Source organism: Harmonia axyridis, chromosome 7 (genome assembly GCF_914767665.1).
Source record: "Harmonia axyridis chromosome 7, icHarAxyr1.1, whole genome shotgun sequence".
Classification (NCBI taxonomy): Eukaryota; Metazoa; Arthropoda; class Insecta; order Coleoptera; family Coccinellidae; genus Harmonia; species Harmonia axyridis.
This window is the reverse complement of record NC_059507.1, coordinates 35,550,057-35,569,166: the sequence shown is the minus strand read 5'-3', so window position 1 is coordinate 35,569,166 and position 19,110 is coordinate 35,550,057. Positions and strand designations below refer to the sequence as shown.

Here is a 19,110-nt window from a genome sequence, read left to right as displayed (position 1 = left end):
AAAAAAGAATCGTAATATTTTTCGTGGCTAGCTCCCTCGGCAATGTAATAAAAATTTCAAGCTCTATACAAATTTTGCGTTAATTGTGTCACCAGAAATTTCAACCAGAATATAAAAAAAAATTACCGAATATTCCCGTAACAACAAATCCGACGAAGTTGACATTTAGTATGTGCATGTAAAATAATCATGAATCACGAATGTTCATGCTGAATCTCATCATGAGACCTCTCATCGAGATAACCTAACCGACAACAATGACATACTTACTAATGAATTACCTCTCATATACACTTACAGGGCCGTATCTAAGGCGTGGCAAAGGTGGCACTTGCCACGGGCGCAAGATCCGCAAGGGCGCCCAAAAATATAAAAAAAAAAAAAATACAGGCGAAATAATCTGAAAGATCACAACTCAGTTTTCATCGCAACGATGCCGAGGAATCTGGAAGTATTTAAAATACTGCTAGCCTTCCCTAGAATTTGTGTAGTAACTAAGCCTGAAATAATCACAAGATCAGCTAAACTTAAATACAGGGTGATTCACGGTTTTTCCTCATTTGAAGTTCTTCCCCGATAACTCTTGAAGTATTCATTTTAGGTATATGGTTTGTAACCCCCACTATTTTTGTACGTAGAATCGACTGAAATAATAAAAAATATAGGTTCTAATTTGAAAATCTTGAGTTTTGATGAATTTGAGTTGTCCAAGTTCATGATCCTCTTATGAACACCCTGTACATTTTTGGTTCAAGCCGAAAACAGTCTTATAATACTACGTATTTGCGGAATCGAAAAAGGAAAAAATTTTTCGAAAAAAGCTTTTTCTGCTGAAATATTCAAAAAAATGTGAGTCCTCATCGCCACCTTTTTTTTCATAAGAATCCCAATAACCCATGAACCGTTGAATTTTTACCCAAGGTATGGCATATTGCCATCAAAAAAACCATCTAATGATGCAATAATATACTGGGTGTGCCATTTGAAATAAGGAAGTAGTAGTCTGTTTCCGGTATAACCGGAAGTTGCAGAGATCTGAAAATATTTTAGAGAGAAAGATCATTGTCTCAAACCCCAATATGCAAATTTTCAGCTCAAAATTATGATTAGTTTTCCATAAACGTCTAATAGGCCATCCCGGTGAATCACCCTGTATATGACTCAAATCATGAACGAAAAAATATATAAGAAAATATAATGAATGAAAAAAATCTTCGGAGATACGGCTCTGTACACTTTCACACTTCTGTGGTCTTTTGAACTCTGAACTTCACATCATAAATGCTCTACATATTTGAGCAATAAATTATACAAAACTGGGATGAAAAATACCAAGATAAAACTGAAAAACTTCGAAATATTCAAAATTCAAATCATCCAAATATCGAAAATTTTATTCAATACAAAACAGTCTCTCACAAATAAGTTAACACTAATATATACAAAATTGGAACTTTTTAACACATTATAAGTCTCATCAATACTTCTCAGAATCCTTCCTGAAAATGAGTTTTTCTTGTTATCTCCATTTCCTTGTCAGGATGGTATAACGTGGTTATTTTAGGGATGTATATGTCTACGAAACCCTCATTCCTCACTCCTTTCTTTTTCATTTTCTTTTTCTCCGCTTGTTCATCTGTGAAAAAAATTACTTGAAAATTGAGAATATAGTAAGGGAATCTTTCAGGTCATTTTGAAACTACATAATTCATATGAACTTCTACTTTTGTGTACAAGTACAGAAAACGAAATTATAAAGGGTGTTTTTTTTAGAGCTATAGAACTTTAAATTGCAATAAAACAACGATGGATTATTCGATTGACATGAATTTTATTTATCCGCAAGATAATCTTGTGGCATTACATTTTAAATATGATAACTGGCATATGACCGCCACGGCTGGCTCGGATGTAGTCCAATCTGGACGTCCAATTTTCGATGACTTTTTCCAACATTTGTGGCCGTATATCGGCAATAACACGGCGAATGTTGTCTTCCAAATGGTCAAGGGTTTGTGACTTATCCGCATAGACCAATGACTTTACATAGCCCCACAGAAAGTAGTCTAGCGGTGTTAAATCACAAGATCTTGGAGGCCAATTCACAGGTCCAAAACGTGAAATTAGGCGGTCACCAAACGTGTCTTTCAATAAATCGATAGTGGCACGAGCTGTGTGACATGTTGCGCCGTCTTGTTGGAACCACAGCTCCTGGACATCATGGTTGTTGAAAAAGTTAGTAATCATGGCTCTATACCAATCACCATTGACTGTAACGTTCTGGCCATCATCGTTTTTGAAGAAGTACGGACCAATGATTCTACCAGCCCATAAAGCGCACCAAACAGTCAGTTTTTCTGGATGTAAAACGGTGTTTCGACATACACTTGAGGATTAGCTTCACTCCAAATGCGGCAGTTTTGTTTGTTGGCGTAGCCATTCAACCAGAAGTGCCCTTCATCGCTAAACAAAATAAAATGAACGTAGTGCGCGATACGTATTCCACACAGAATCATTATTTTCGAAATAAAATTGCACTATTTGCAAGCGTTGTTCAGGCGTAAGTCTATTCATGATGAATTGCCAAACCAAACTGAAAATAAATCACTTGACAGCTGTTAAATCGGTCGCCATCTTGAACAGTAATGCCAACTTAAAGTTATATACCTCGAAAAAAAACACCCTATATTTCAAAGTTACCGTTATTATTGGAAATTTTCCACAACTGTAAATTTTCAAAATGAGAAATTGCATTATACTCACCATCATTTTTAGGAGTTCCTCTCAGGATTATTTTCTCCAATTGTATGATGGGAGATTCAAAAACTAAACTCAGGCAGAATCCAGCAACATATGATAAAACGATATCTGAAGAAGTGAAGCTGAACTGAAAAAAAAAATATTTGAATGAATATTCTCTCCAAAATTTGATTTGAAGGTTTTCCAATGAGCGTTCCCATTTTGATAATAAAAAAAACTATATCAACCAAATGGCGGCCACAATGAAGGTTGTAACAACATATCCTTTCAATAAAATTTTAAATGATTATTTTAAATGACCAATTCGCAAATTTGTGGCTGTATATCCTCGATAACTCGATAACCTCGATAATTGCAATTTTTTCGTTGCTTGTGTAGGATGTAACGCCGTCTTGTCGAATATAAACATCCTCCACATCAATATCTTCCTATTCCGGACATAAAAAATCATTAATTGTGAAATTCCTATAATTCCCAAGATCGACGAAGAATCGATAAACCTGGTTTTGGTCAACATTACGGGCTACAGCAACAATATTGTCATTGATGGACGCAAACGGTTTCAGTTCTTCACATTACTAACTTGTCCTATCAGCTCAAATTTTTTCACCAGTTTCACTATTCTCGGCTGAGATAGTGCTTTAGTTTTTCGAACTGTGATTACAAATTTTCCAGCATATTTGTAGTGAATTTTATTAATTTTAACAATTTAAATGCATTGTTGCAGCTTGTATCGATACATTTTTAGAAATGGCGTAGTTTTTACTTGTCAAATGTCAAAAGATAACAGCTCCAAAGGTGACAACTGCTCAGATATTGGCCTATTCAAAATGAAACCTCTTATTGGAAAACCCTGTACAAATTGTAATTTTCCTTAATTATGAAGAAGACGTAGAAGATTTTACTTACCAAGTTGAACATTCCAGTGTAAACTGGTGACCTAGTGATTGCAGCATTATAGAGCAGTATTGCACCTTGGCAAAGATAAGCTGTATAAGTGATTCTTCCTAAAAGTGCCCACGGTCTCCAATTTAGGAAAGGTGCAAACCAAGCTGCGAAAAAAATCAAATTAGAAGTATATTTCTCAACAATTGAAAAATAGTACATTAGGTATCTAGCAGTAAAAGCGACAATGTTGATTATTGTATTATTTTCTCAAAAAATTGTTATCTACGGTACAATTTTTTTTCACCATCAATTAGGTAAGTTGTCTAATAAATCAGCAGAAATATATTGGGAAATATATATTGGGACACACACTGTATGTATCTAATAATACAGAGCGGGTCACAAAAACTTCCTGTATTTTCGAGGCTTATAACTGTTGATGGGAGAGCCATAGAGTGCTCAAACTTTTTGCATAATATTCCTTATATCCTCAAGTTTCTTCTGAGATGAAAGATAAGCTTCATCTCACAAGAAATCTATAGGAAAATTTGAATTTTCGACAAGAAAGTGGCTTATAGCCTCGCAAATACGGGACTTTATTTTGAACCGCCCTGTATAATATTCATTAAATGTATGTTCTTGATGTAAGTAGCTTTCAAATGTGATATTACCTAAAATCTATAGTATACCCCTATAAAAAAAGGGTAAATTTTAACAGCTTATGCAGGAAAATTTTTTTCGCATGTAAATTGAAGGCTCCTATAGATAAAACCAATTTTTGTTATCATTTTTTATGAGGTGAATGACATAAATGCATAATTTTTTCAATATACAATTTTCCCTATTCACAATATCATATTTTACCCTATATGAAAACCAGAAGGGATAAATAAAATTAGCGTATTTTGTGATCTGAATTCGAACCTACCTCCGTATCCTTCCGATACAAAAATGATCAACATAGCCATGCAAGAACTCCACAAAAAGTGATGCAAAGAACCATACAATCCAGACACCACGTAGTCTCTATGTTCCGTAGGGACGTAGAATAAGAACCCTGTGAAGATGATTCCAAAGGCTATTATGAAACCCGCCACCCAGGTGGGGTAGACGATTTTGTTCGGGATTTTGGCTCCAGATTTCCTCATTCTGAACTTGGCGTAGCCTCCGAGGACTCCAATAAAGTATGGGCTCATCCTCATGTGACTGGGAGTGTAAATGGACTGGAAAGTCTTGTTGGCCACTGGGTCCCTCAGCAACCTGAAATTATGGATTAATTCGGTTCAGATGAGAAGTGTGAATAAGTGTAGGTAACAAACTGAAATTAAAAATGAACATCTGAATAAGGGTGTTTTTTTAGAGGTAAAGAACTTTAAATTTCAATAAAACAACGATGGATTATTCCATTGACATAAATTTTATTTATCCGCAAGATAATCTTGTGGCATTACATTTTAAATATGATTTCTGGCATATGACCGCCACGGCTGGCTCGGATGTAGTCCAATCTGGACGTCCAATTTTCGATTACTTTTTCCAACATTTGTGGCCGTATATCGGCAATAACACGGCGAATGTTGTCTTCCAAATGGTCAAAGGTTTGTGGCTTATCCGCATAGACCAATGACTTCACATAGCCCCACAGAAAGTAGTCTAGCGGTGTTAAATCACGAGATCTTGGAGGCCAATTCACAGGTCCATACGTGAAATTAGGCGGTCACCAAACGTGTCTTTCAATAAATCGTTTGTGGCACGAGCTGTGTGATATCTCGCGCCGGTCTGTTGGAACCACAGCTCCTGGACATCATGGTTGTTCAATTCAGGAATGAAAAAGTTAGTAATCATGGCTCTATGCCGATCACCATTGACTGTAACGTTCTGGCCATCATTGTTTTTGAAGAAGTACGGACCAATGATTTCACCAGCCCATAAAGCGCACCAAATAGTCAGTTTTTCTAGATGTAACGGGGTTTCGACATACACTTGAGGATAAGCTTCAATCCAAATGCGGCAGTTTTGTTTTTTGACGTAACCATTCAACCAGAAGTGCGCTTCATCGCTAAACAAAATAAAATGGACGTAGTGCGCGATACGTATTCCGCACAGAACCATTATTTTCAAAATAAAATTGCACTATTTGAAAGCGTTGTTCAGGCGTGAGTCTATTCATGATGAATTGCCAAACCAAACTGAGAATAAATCACTTAACAGCTGTTAAATCGGTCGCCATCTTGAACAGTAATGCCAACTTAAAGTTATATACCTCGAAAAAAAACACTCGTTATATATGAAGTGAACAGACCACAAAATTTGAACAAAATCGGACTGCTCATTCCCAAGTGATGGTTATCAGAAATTTAGCCTCTGTTCTCCGAAACTGACAGTCTTAGGATACACAACAAGCAACTTTTCTGGAAGTCCTTGATGATTTGCATTCTCCACTGAGTTATGGCCAACTACTTATGTAACATCCTCTATATGTATCCATTATTATGAAGAAATAAAGACCCTAACAACCTTTATACTTGCAAAAAAAAAATTTCTGAGTTTTGGTACAATCTTTTGTCCACTGTTTTTTTTTTTGCGACTTCACCCTGAGACTTGAATTCGACTATAAGTCATTATCTCGTCCTTTCTTGATTACCATAATCTAGACTAACCAAAACAAGAAATGGTTAAATTTTTCAGAAATGTCATCTTTTTATAGCCCAATTAAAAATGAACTCGAAACATCATCTTCATCTGGAACTGGTTTCGAATTGAGACACTCAGCTGACATTGAAACCGTAAAAATGAATGGATTGAAAGTTGTATCAACCACCCCAACTCGAGATAATTCTGGTTTCCTACAATTACAAATAATTGACTATATACCAAAACGGATTGCATATACATAAGTACCTACATTCCATGTTCAAGTTCAGTGCATTCCCTGCATTCATGAAAGTTCTCTTTTGAATCATTCGTGTTTTCCAGTAAAAAATCTCTTGACATTTGAAAAAAACGATGAATACGAATTTCTTGTTCTTCCAAAGTTGTGTACCTTAATCGAAATCATCGTAAATAATAAATGGCGGAAATGAAAACAAAAGAAAATAAATTTGGGTGGAAAATTTAACACTTGTCCTGTTACAGATCCCACGCTCGAATAATTTATGAATTCTTAACAGATCGAGTGTTTTATTAAAAACACCGATCAAGGTTCAAAAAGAGTTTATGGTATATCGTTAAACATCCAGAAGGTGATGAACCTTTGATTCATATCTCAAAACTGGTTGAAAATCAGAAGATTTTTTGAAGCTTGTTGAAATCGGATTTGTGTAATTTTTCAACGAAATAACAATTGCTCACTTAACCTCCAGAGACACAAGTAATGAAAACATATAATTAGGTGGTACATCATTTTTTATCACGTTGTTGTGAACAATTTCCTGTAGGAAACGAAAACGCATATAAAAATAATGAATGTATGCTTGAAAAGTTCAATTTTTTTCCTTTTGCGATTTATGCCATTATAGATAGATAGATAGATAGATAGATAGATAACTTTATTTCAAATATTCCCTGATAATACATAAAGAAGAAATGAAATAGTGTCAATAATACATAACTTAACTCTACTCAAATAAACTCAACCTATAACTAAATATTTTACAATTTCCGTTCAAAATAATCATTTAAACCATACACCTCAAGATCTATCAAGAACTTCTTAGTTTTTGATTTGAATTGTCTATAATTCTGTATATATTTAATATTTTGGGGCAAATTATTGAAAATTCGTATGCACATATAAGAAGGGCACTTTTCGGATATAGTCAACCTGTGCATGGGAACATTGATATTGGCTGTTCTTGTATTGTAGGTGAAATTTGTATTATTCTGAAGGAATTCAGCTTTATTTCTATGAAGATACAACAATACATTATATGAAGTAATTCATTAAGAATCTCCAATTGTAGATTCTAGACCTCGAAATATTATGATTCTGTCCGAAAATCCTTAGAAAAATATTGAATACCGCAATAGTTTTTTATGTATTTACAATTCTTCTTTGAAAATTGGCAATGTTACATTTTTGGGTATGAATATTACCAATTTGGTTTCTAATATAACATTGCTAAAAGAGAACTCTAGTTACGCTTGGTTGTATTCAGTAAATTAAAGTAAAGGGTGTTTTTTTCGAGGTAGATAACTTTAAGTTGGCATTACTGTTCAAGATGGCGACCGATTTAACAGCTGTCAAGTGATTTATTCTCCAAAAACATTTCTCATGGATTAAACTTCGGAATCATTGCACGGATTTTGTCCATTAACTAACTGAACCGAGATATTCGGACAAAATGTAGCTCTGGAAAAAGCCTGCAAAAATATTAATTAATTTTATTGACGAACTCGTATTAGAAAAACAATTTCATTTTGAAAGGAAATTACAGTCTTCATCATCAAATAAATGAGAAAATTGAAAATATCTGTTTTAAGCCATAAAATCGAGAATAAAGAATCAAATATCTGTCTGAGAGCCGATCTTCTTGAGAATTCTATTCAAAACGAGCTCATAATGTAGGAATATATATGCACCATTTGTACCTATATAAATTACAGGATTATTCAAGAATAATAAATTTTGAAAAATATATTCTGTCGTTGAAAGATCGTTAAATGGTAGAATAATGTCCTCGACGCGAATTCTGAGAAGTGTAAGTATTTTTCCGGTATTTTATGCTGAAGATTGTGCTAAATGACTAATATTTTATGATTTCATGTTTAAAGATTCGGACGGGTTAAAATTCAACTATGCAGAATAGCATTTCGAAGGTTTGTTCCTGAAATATTATCATCAATTATAAATTATATTTTTTTTACTCGAAAGAACTGTTAAATTCACTCTGAGAGATTTGAATACGGGATTTTTCTTTTTGAGTTTCGAAAAACATTCTCGAAACTTAAAATGAAAATTTATATACTCTACATTTTATGCGTTCTTTAGAATTTTGACCTGAGCATGGTCTCAAGCGATTGCATTATGTTCACTTATGAGGAATTCGAGGTCAAAATTGATTTTGTCCGTCCGGCCGGTAAAATCGTGTACATATATATGGTGTTTTTTTCGAGGTATAAAACTTTAAGTTGGCATTATTGTTCAAGATGGCGACCGATTTAACAGCTGTCAAGTGATTTATTCTCAGTTTGGTTTGGCAATTCATCATGAGTAGACTCACGCCTGAACAACGCTTGCAAATAGTGCAATTTTATTTCGAAAATAATGGTTCTGTGCGGAATACGTATCGCGCACTACGTCCATTAGCGATATAGCGCACTTCTGGTTGAATGGCTACGTCAACAAACAAAACTGCCGCATTTGGAGTGAAGCTAATCCTCAAGTGTATGTCGAAACACCGTTACATCCAGAAAAACTGACTGTTTGGTGTGCTTTATGGGCTGGTGGAACCATTGGTCTGTACTTCTTCAAAAACTATTATGGCCAGAACGTTACAGTCAATGGTGATCGGTATAGAGCCATGATTACTAACTTTTTCATTCCTGAAATGAACAACCACGATGTCCAGGAGCTGTGGTTCCAACAAGACGGCGCAATATATCACACAGCTCGTGCCACAATCGATTTATTGAAAGACACGTTTGATGGCCGCCTAATTTCACGTTTTGGAGCTGTGTATTGGACTTCAAGATTTTGTGATTTAACACCGCTAGACCACTTTCTGTGGGGCTATGTAAAATCATTGGTCTAAGCGGATAAGCCACAAACCCTTGACCATTTGGAAGACAACATTCGCCGTGTTATTGCCGATATACGGCCACAAATGTTGGAAAAAGTCATCGAAAATTGGACGTCCAGATTGGACTACATCCGAGCCAGCCGTGGCGGTCATATACCAGAAATCATATTTAAAATGTAAGGTCACAAGATTATCTTACAGATAAAAAAAATTCATATCAATCGAATAATCCATTTTATTGCAATTTAAAGTTCTATAGCTCTAAAAATAACACCCTTTATTTTGAATGAATATTTCATTTCACCATTGCAAATTTTCAATTTCCTGAAAGTTTATAGTCAAATTTCCAAAAACTCAAATTCTCCTATTAGATTTCCTTATTTTTAACCTTCAAAATTTACGGATCGGATACTCACTTCATATATAGCAGCAAGAAAGGCTCCTCCTTGTTCTTGTAGATAACAATGAATGGCACCACAACGGCCACCAAGATTATAATGGAACAGAAAAACACCCCAACCTTAGGCTTCTTCCACAGCAAGTACGCAGCAAAGGGCACCAACAAGAAATAATGGGTGTCACAGGTTAGGTACCAAGATTGGAACATACACTGCAAAAAAATTTTCAATGGTATTGTGGTCTTTCTGATTTTTTTTTCAAACTCACCATTTTTTCATTCATTATGTAATTATTCAGGTAAAGGAGATTGGCCCACCAGGTTTCAAGACAACGTTCTTGCTCAACGCCTATTCTTTCTTGCCAAAAAGGACCATCGCCCATCTGTATGAAGATGGTACAGTAGAAGGCAAGTACCACAGCGTATGCTGGAGTCAATCTAAATCAAAAGAAATCAATTAATCTAATACGAAGAAAGTGAGGAAAAATATAGCATAAAGAACTACAAAACAAAAAAGTAAAAAAATGTAGTAGATGCAGGATAAGTCTGTTCAATTAAATTATATTTTTTCAAATATTTATTTTTATTTTTAAAGTAAGAAGAAATGAAAAAAAGACATACCTAATAAAACGATGTAAATAGATCATTAAAACGTTGACCATTTGCTGCCTCTTTTCTATCTCAAGCAAGATTAGATAACATGCTAAAAACCCAGAAATTGTGAAGAAAGTATCAACAACGATTGGTCCATTGAGAAGCGCTGAGAATTCTGCTTTCCTATATATCTGAAAACGAACAAAAACATAAAATATGAAAAGATAATAGTTTATTCGATAAAAAAACAAGAAATACTTACACTTTCAACAAAGACCGGATTTTCTACAGGTGAACTAACAGCAAACATAATCCTGTGTCCCATAATAATCAAAAACATTGAAATTGTCTTCATACCATGCATACATTCCATACCATCGTCAGAATTCGACTCAGATGCCATCTTCTTTATGGTGTGAGAGTAGGAAAACGCTTGTAGAATATCGTGGCTTTTCCCTGTAATATGATCGAGAAATAACTAAAAATGCCCAACGGAAACAAGAATCTTAAAATCTTCCAATTTTCCCCAAATTAAAAGGGGTAGTTATTCAGGGTGTCTCGTAAAGACCACGTCAAACCGAGAGAGAATGTAGATCAAAGGATAACCCACCTGCTATGACAAAATTCCCATTATAAAAGTCTTACCGTTTTCGAGAAAATTTTTTTTTTTTTGGAAAATAATTAATTTTTGCCCCTTCAATAGTTTTTTCCTTACGGTTGGTACAATTTTACACCTTTTTGGTTAATTTTTTCAATAAAATATTGCTGAAGAATGATTTAACGTTTACATTAAAAACATCCTCCGAACATTTGGAAGGGGGGATATGAGAAATATTTTTATTGGAAATATTGGTAGTGGATTATTTTGTTCATGAAGTTTAGCCCATCGTAGTGGAACCAAAATGTACCGAGCTACTGCTGCACATTACAACAATAAATTGTCTATTTTATAGTGATTTCAAAAAGGTATCACACAAGTCATTTGTTATTCAAAGAAAAATATATGGCTGTTTTTATCCAAATGGGTATGTTTCTGACAGAATCCAGTTTGTCAATTCTGTTAAGAAATCTTCTATGTTGCATTACTTAGTGTCACGCAAACGTTAAAATCATTCTTCAGCAATATTTTACTGAAAAAATTAACCAAAAATATGTAAAATTGTACCAATCGTAAGGACAAAACTATTGAAAGGGGCAAAAATTCATTATTTTCTAAAAAAAAATATCTCGAAAACGGTAATACTTTTATTATGGGAATTTTGTCATAGCAGATGGATTATCCTTTGATCTACATTCTCTCTCGGTTTGACGTAGTCTTTACGGGACACCCTGTATATTTCCATTTTCACGCTAAATACGAACATACATACCTGCTAACCTATAACCATTCATTCCTTCCAACTTCGTAATCAGATGGTACAACGTGGCAACGGCGCCAAATGTGATAAAAGCTCCTACAATACCCCTACAAAACAGAATAAATTTCAGGCCTCACAGTTTTAAAGGTACTCATTTCCACCACTTACATGAATAAGAAATCTGCAGTGCCGAAATTAAAGTCTCTTTCCACTTGACAATTCATGGAATTCACATCTGCTTCTAAGGTGAAAGGAAGAAAATCCTTAACAAGGTTAATTTTGGCTTTTAGAGAGTCCTCCAAGTCCTTGTACGTACAAGATGAAGGGATGCAAAAAGTGAAGTACACTTCGTCTCTGGATTGCTTGGACCCATCTTGAGAATATTTCTGGGAAAGAAATGTTTATTTACCTTTAAACGTACAAAATAATCTGATTCTGGAAACCACCAAATGATGATTCCATTTAAATACACTGCGCAAAAGAATTAACGCACATTATGGAAATCTCAAATTAATTCTACAACTGAAGGTGTTCTCAATGATAATTATTTTTATCAGAATTATGCATGCATATGTTATCCACTTTCAACTATTTTCTTCAATACAGATGTTTTTTCCCAGCAGGAATAAAAAAAGATGAGATTATCAGATTTTGAATGTATTGGCTCCATTCTGAAATCAGTTGTTCTCGATCAATTCTAGTGATCAATAGTTTTTCTTTCGTTTGATTTTCTACACTTGATCGCTATGCCCAAGCGGTAGTTTCGCGAGAAGAAGGGTGGACATACACAAGAATTGCAGAAAGGTTTGGATTTTCCCATACAAATGTGTCCAGAATGTTGCAGCGGTTCAGGGAGATAGGTATGATTGTCCGAAGACCAGGACAGGGTAGACCACGGGTAACAACTGCCATTCAAGAACGTTACTTGAGAGTTTCTTCGTTGAGACAACGGTTTGCAACCGCTTGCCTCCTTCAAAATCAGCTTAAGCAAACTCATGGGGTGCAAATTAGCACTCAGACAATAAGAAATCGCCTCAGAGGATATGATTTAAGGCCTCGTGTCGCGGCAAGAGGCCCAGCTCTTACTCCAGCCCATCGAAGGGCGCGTTTGGATTTTGCGAGAGAGCATATCCATTGGGAAGAGGCTGATTGGGAAAGAGTTCTCTTCACAGATGAGTCTAGATTCGGCCTCTACCATTGTGATCGACGTTCCCTTGTATACAGTATGCAGATATGCTCAGTGCACTCTTTCCCAATCAGCCTCTTCCCAATGGATATGCTCTCTCGCAAAATCCAAACGCGCCCTGTCCTGGTCTTCGGACATTCATACCTGTCTCCCTGAATCGCTGCAACATTCTGGACACATTTGTATGGGAAAATCCAAACCTTTCTGCAATTCTTGTGTATGTCCACCCTTCTTCTCACAAAACTACCGCTTGGGCACATTCCTCTGGGGTCAAATTGCGTGTTTCGCGTTGCATAGCTATCGAGTGTAGAAAATCAAACGAAAGAAAAACTATTGATCACTAGAATTGATCGAGAACAACTGATTTCAGAATGAAGCCAATACATTCAAAATCTGATAATCTCATCTTTTTTTATTCCTGCTGGGAAAAAACATCTGTATTGAAGAAAAACGTTGAAAGTGGATAACATATGCATGCATAATTCTGATAAAAATAATTATCATTGAGAACGCCTTCAGTTGTAGAATAAATTTGAGATTTCCATAATGTGCGTTAATTCTTTTGCGCAGTGTAGATAAAACTTTTGATATTTTTGAAGGGCAAAATACTTACTTTGATTTTATGCCATGTCGTAATGTTGAATATATTTTCGTACAAATCGTACTCAAGAACATGACCTGACCTCACTTGTACTGGATTGAGAGGTTTTATCTTGAAATGGGCCATACAATGTTGTCCAGAAAAACCAACCTCTTTTGGAAGGTGAACTTTTACACATTCGTCAAAGTTACCTGTGTCAAATATGGATCCAAAGAAAATTCCACTAGGGAATTTGGTAGAGGAATCGAACACTGAAAGAAGAAGAGCAATTTAGATGGACTACAGAATGCATATACATATATTTTGATACCTAGATGTCAATTATTCTTTCAAGTGGAAATCTAGTATTTGTTGAAGAATTGAAAGTTTATCAGATCTCCAACATAACTTTTTGGCTAGATAGGTAAATTCACGTATCTATACTTGTTCATATCCAATATTGAATTCGTAAATTAAATAACGGGTGTTTTTTTTCGAGGTATATAACTTTAAGTTGGAATTACTGTTCAAGATGGCAACCGATTTAACAGCTGTCAAGTTATTTATTCTCAGTTTGGTTTGGCAATTCATCATGAATAGACTCACGCCTGAACAACGCTTGCAAATAGTGCAATTTTATTTAGAAAATAATGGTTCTGTGCGGAATACGTATCGCGCACTTCGTCCATTTTATTTTGTTTAGCGATGAAGCGCACTTCTGGTTGAATGGCTCCGTCAACAAACAAAACTGCCGCATTTGGAGTGAAGCTAATCCTCAAGTGTATGTCGAAACACCGTTACATCCAGAAAAACTGACTGTTTGGTCCGTACTTCTTAAAAAACGATGATGGTCAGAACGTTACAGTCAATGGTGATCGGTATAGAGCCATGATTACTAACTTTTTCATTCCTGAATTGAACAACCATGATGTCCAGGAGCTGTGGTTCCAACAAGACGGCGCAACATGTCACACAGCTCGTGCCATAATCGATTTATTGAAAGACACGTTTGGTGACCGCCTAATTTCACGTTTTGGACCTGTGAATTGGCCTCCAAAATCTTGTGATTTAACACCGCTAGACTACTTTCTATGGGGTTATATAAAGTCATTGGTCTATGCGGATAAGCCACAAACCCTTGACCATTTGGAAGACAACATTCGCCGTGTTATTGCCGATATACGGCCACAAATGTTGGAAAAAGTCATCGAAAATTGGACGTCCAGATTGGACTACATCCGAGCCAGCCGTGGCGGTCATATGCCAGAAATCATATTCAAAATGTAATGCCACAAGATTATCTTGCGGATAAATAAAATTAATGTCAATCGAATAATTCATCGTTGATTTATTGAAATTTAAAGTTCTATAGCTCTAAAAAAAACGCCCTTTATATGTCAATTATATTTTTAAATCGAAATCTAGTTTATGTTGAAAAATTGAAAGTTCATTAGATCTATAACAAAGCTTTTTGGCTAGATAAATTCAGGAATCCATATCGTTGTTGAAATTCATGATCATCCGTTCTAAAATCTAAATAAAATTTTCAAAACTTAACTATAAAACGGAAAGCCTAATAATGTTTCTAGTAATTTCAATATGTGAACCTGAGGACATATTTTAGATTTTTCTTCATTAAAAATTCATATGGTTTATTGAAGGAAATGATCAACTAAAACTGCATGGTCAAACATATTGAGTAAAAATATCTTAAGAAATACAAAATCCTGTATCCATATTTTGAAGTTCAAATAACAAAATCCGGTATTTCTAGTTCCTATCAATAGAACCCGTAAAAATGAAGTGTTTCTGTCTGAAATATCAGGAACTGCAGGTCAACTTTCGCCATTTGATCAGGAACACTTTTATCAAACTGAAAATAGACAACAATTTGCAGAAGCATCTATCACAAAATAATTATGGAATTTGAAATAATTCTCTGCGGCTTATTTAGCAAATATTTCACCGATGTTAATCCATATAATTGAATTGCAATTGCATTTTCTACAAAATTACATAATCAGTTACATAAAAATCAATCAGAAAACAATAGATTCATAGATACTCTTTCACTGAACTATTTGAAAAAATTGGGTCATTTTTGAAACGACACAAATTCTACGAACTATTTATCTGAATCTGAATGAAAAGAGGAGAGGGTTACTTGAGCAAACCCTATACGTAAAATGAATACCTTAAAAGTTATAGAGGAAGAACTTTAAATGAGAAAAAACCACAATTTATGTGTGGAGTAGTCTGTGACTTCCGGAAACCACAGAAACTATCTGAAATTCGATGTTTCGATAACTAAATATCACATTTCATGAATTGTGATCGATTATTCGTAACTGAAAATTTTATTGGTTCATGGATTTCTCAACAATCCCAACGAAGAATTAATTACAATTCATGAAATGTCAAATTTAGTTATCGAAACATCGAATTTCAGTTTCTTTTTGTGGTTTCCGGAATACACAGAACACTCCACTCAGAATTGGCGGTTTTTCCTCATTTAAAATTCTTCCTCGATAACTTTTGAAGTGTTCATTTAAGGTATAGGGTTTGATCAAGTAACCCTCCTCTTTTTATACGTGGAATCGACTAAAATAATAATAAATATAGGTTATAATTTGAGAATCTTGAATTATGTTGAATTTGAGTTGTCCAAGTTCATGAACTTCTAATGAACACCATGCAATTTTTTATCTAAGCCGCAACAGTTTTATAATAGTACATATTTGCAGAATCGAAAATAAAAAGGCATTTCCGAAAAAATATGTTCTGCAGGAATATTCAAAAAATGTGAATCCTTGTTGTCACCATTTTTTTCAAAAGAATCCCATTAACTCATGAACCGTTGAATTTTTACCCAAGATGGCATATTGCTGATATTGCCATCAAAAAAGCTATCTCATGATGCAATAATATACTGGGTGTGCCATTTGAAATAAGGAAGTAGTAGTGTGTTTCGTATAACCGAAAGTTGTAAAGATCTGAAAATATTTTAGAGAGAAAGATTTTTGTCTCAATCCCCAACATGCAAAGTTTCAGCAAAATTATGATTAGTTTTCCATAAACATTAAATAGGCCATCGCGGTGAATCACTCTATATAATGAATATATAAATATAAGAGTTTGAAATTGTTGTTTCATCAAAGAATTACTAAGTGAAATAAGATTGTTAGAGCCTCTGCACAATAATGATGTAGGAGTAAATTTTAATTTACCATTATTTAATTTTGAATTTGAATCACCATAAGGAAAAACAAGAAGGGGCGTAATTAAAATATTTGCCCATGGGCGCATCTTGGGCTAGGCGCGGCCCTGCTTCAATGCCCTCATCATGATTTTTTTTTTCGAATAACACGATACGTATAATGAACTAACTAGTCGAACAATATTCAAAATAAAACACGCATTGTGTAAATAAATTACCGATTCCTCAATAAATCATGCAAAATCAAAACAAGATTTGTATTCTAGTATGAGCCTTGAATTTTGCAGCAGCACGCCGAACAGGAAGAATATATATTGATTCTTCTCGAAAAGAATTCCGTTGCCCAATTCAATAAGCAAATTGTATTCAAAATAAATTGGATTATGCCATAAAGTTGAATATTATTATAATAAACCTTGCATAATTAAGCGCGATTCTTTACCTTCACGAAACAGCCATAGAAAAATATTTTGTATCATCGAAAATTATCGAAATGAAAAATTGTAACAGGATGTAAAAATTTTATTAATAATTTATCGAAGTCATTATCAGGTGATGGCGAAACGTGAACAAGATATTTGGATTATTCATTAGGAAAACATGCCAATTTAATAAGGCTGGAATACACTGTAAGAAATTTGAAGTTAATGGGTATCATAACTGAAAAGCCGGTTAAGGTTTCAGATGCTATCATTGAGAGTTAAAATTTGAAAAGTTGTAAGACTAGTTTGGAATCAACGGAACTTTTTCTGTTGTCAGATCTTAAAAATTTCGGGAACCTGAAAATTACTCATATGATATTGCTTTATGGGAATATTGTGGAAATGACAATTAACATAAAGTTCAGATCAACTTTTAGGTGCTAATTGCAATCGTACAATGTCTATTATTACTTTTCACATTTATAGATCATATAGGGACATTTATAATTTTCCAGAATCGAATTCATAAGATCACATCATTCCTTTGATGACTAATGGACCTTTCCTATCATTCTTCAAAAAAACGTGTGAAATTTTATTGATTTCTAATTGATTCAAATGATATTGAAAATTTATGACACCGAAATCTTTGTACTTAAGATTTTCCTTACCAATTACTTATCGTTATAAGTAGTTATAAATCAAAAGTGATATAATAATTGTCAACAGGTATTCCTAAATTGAAGGTACAAAAGAAATTGAGAGATTCCTCAAATAATTGAAAAAAAAAGTCCTATAATCATGGACTGTTTTTTTCTGATAGCATCTAGACTACTAATTGACTGAAATTTGGAATGGATACTGCAAATTAGAGTTTACATCACGTGATAAGTCAATTTCAAATCCGAACCTAGAGAGTGATATTTTTTTGGGGCAGTGTCCTTTTTTTTTACTCCAGAACTTTTTTTGGTTGAAATGTAAAAAAAACTTTGGTTCGATACTAAACTGTTTTGTGTACTATAGTTAGTATCTGCTACTGATTTCGAGAAAAAAATCAAACACTTATCTCATAAAATATCATAACAATCCAGTAAGTGAACTGTGATGAATAAATTACTTTTGGTGTTTATTTTACCGATCTGTAGCATGATTCACAAAGATTTGACTAACTCGTATGATCGTATGACAAGGATAACTACAAGAAACATTCTGTATCTCGAAAACAAATCGTTTTCGGGTCCATATTCATAGAACATTTTTTCCTAAAATTATCCAAGGTATCTCCTATTTTCATTTGTATCTCCAATTTAGGAATCTAAATTCTTCTCGAATTTTTCTTGTTATTTCCATAAAATACTTTTAAAAATCAGTGGAATCTTAATTTGAAAAAAAAACGGCAGCTGTTTCTTAGTTTTTTTCAAAAATTATGAGTAAAATTTCTAGAAATTCGGTTCAAAATTGCCATACTGCGTTGATTCTTCTAGATATATAAGTTCTCTGGGAGTTCCTGAGGAACTCAAAAAATATCAGGCAACGTTCCGTTTGTTTTATATCTATTTTACTTATGACTCAAAGAAAATAATAAATATAAAAATAACCCAAAAAAGTAAAATAATTGAAAATTTCTTTATGTTTTCTACTCGAACTTTTATAATATAATAAACCAAAAATACAGTTTTTCAGATCGTCAAATTACAAAAAAACAATTCATAATAAAAATTTCAATTTGTTTCTACTAGAACGACTTCAAATCTTGTGTTCTCAAAATTAATAAGCACCTCGTAATTGCAATAAAAACAAATGTTCCTTAAATATATTTGTGGAAATAACTTTGTTTAATTTTATATTAAATCCGTTAGCTGAATATATAACAAATCAAAAATGTGGGAAAAAAAAATGTTGAATAGTTGAAATAGCTGAAATTTCAGAAAAAATGTTGAATCTTATTGATTTACTTCACGAGTTAA

General features: G+C 34.0%; 1 protein-coding gene across 1 annotated transcript in view; it reads right to left on the bottom strand.

Moving 5' to 3' along the window:
• Positions 1–19,110, bottom strand: part of LOC123685389 — a 34,602-nt gene that overhangs the window by 14,466 nt on the left and 1,026 nt on the right. Inside the window, exons 2-12 of the mRNA XM_045625044.1 lie at positions 13,538–13,776; positions 11,907–12,124; positions 11,751–11,845; positions 10,643–10,836; positions 10,408–10,571; positions 10,056–10,224; positions 9,806–9,999; positions 4,577–4,908; positions 3,670–3,812; positions 2,764–2,887; positions 1,493–1,636 (exon numbers count right to left, since the gene is read on the bottom strand). Coding sequence (XP_045481000.1) covers positions 1,493–1,636; positions 2,764–2,887; positions 3,670–3,812; positions 4,577–4,908; positions 9,806–9,999; positions 10,056–10,224; positions 10,408–10,571; positions 10,643–10,836; positions 11,751–11,845; positions 11,907–12,124; positions 13,538–13,776 — 2,016 coding nt within the window. The remainder of the gene's footprint in view (positions 1–1,492; positions 1,637–2,763; positions 2,888–3,669; positions 3,813–4,576; positions 4,909–9,805; positions 10,000–10,055; positions 10,225–10,407; positions 10,572–10,642; positions 10,837–11,750; positions 11,846–11,906; positions 12,125–13,537; positions 13,777–19,110) is intronic.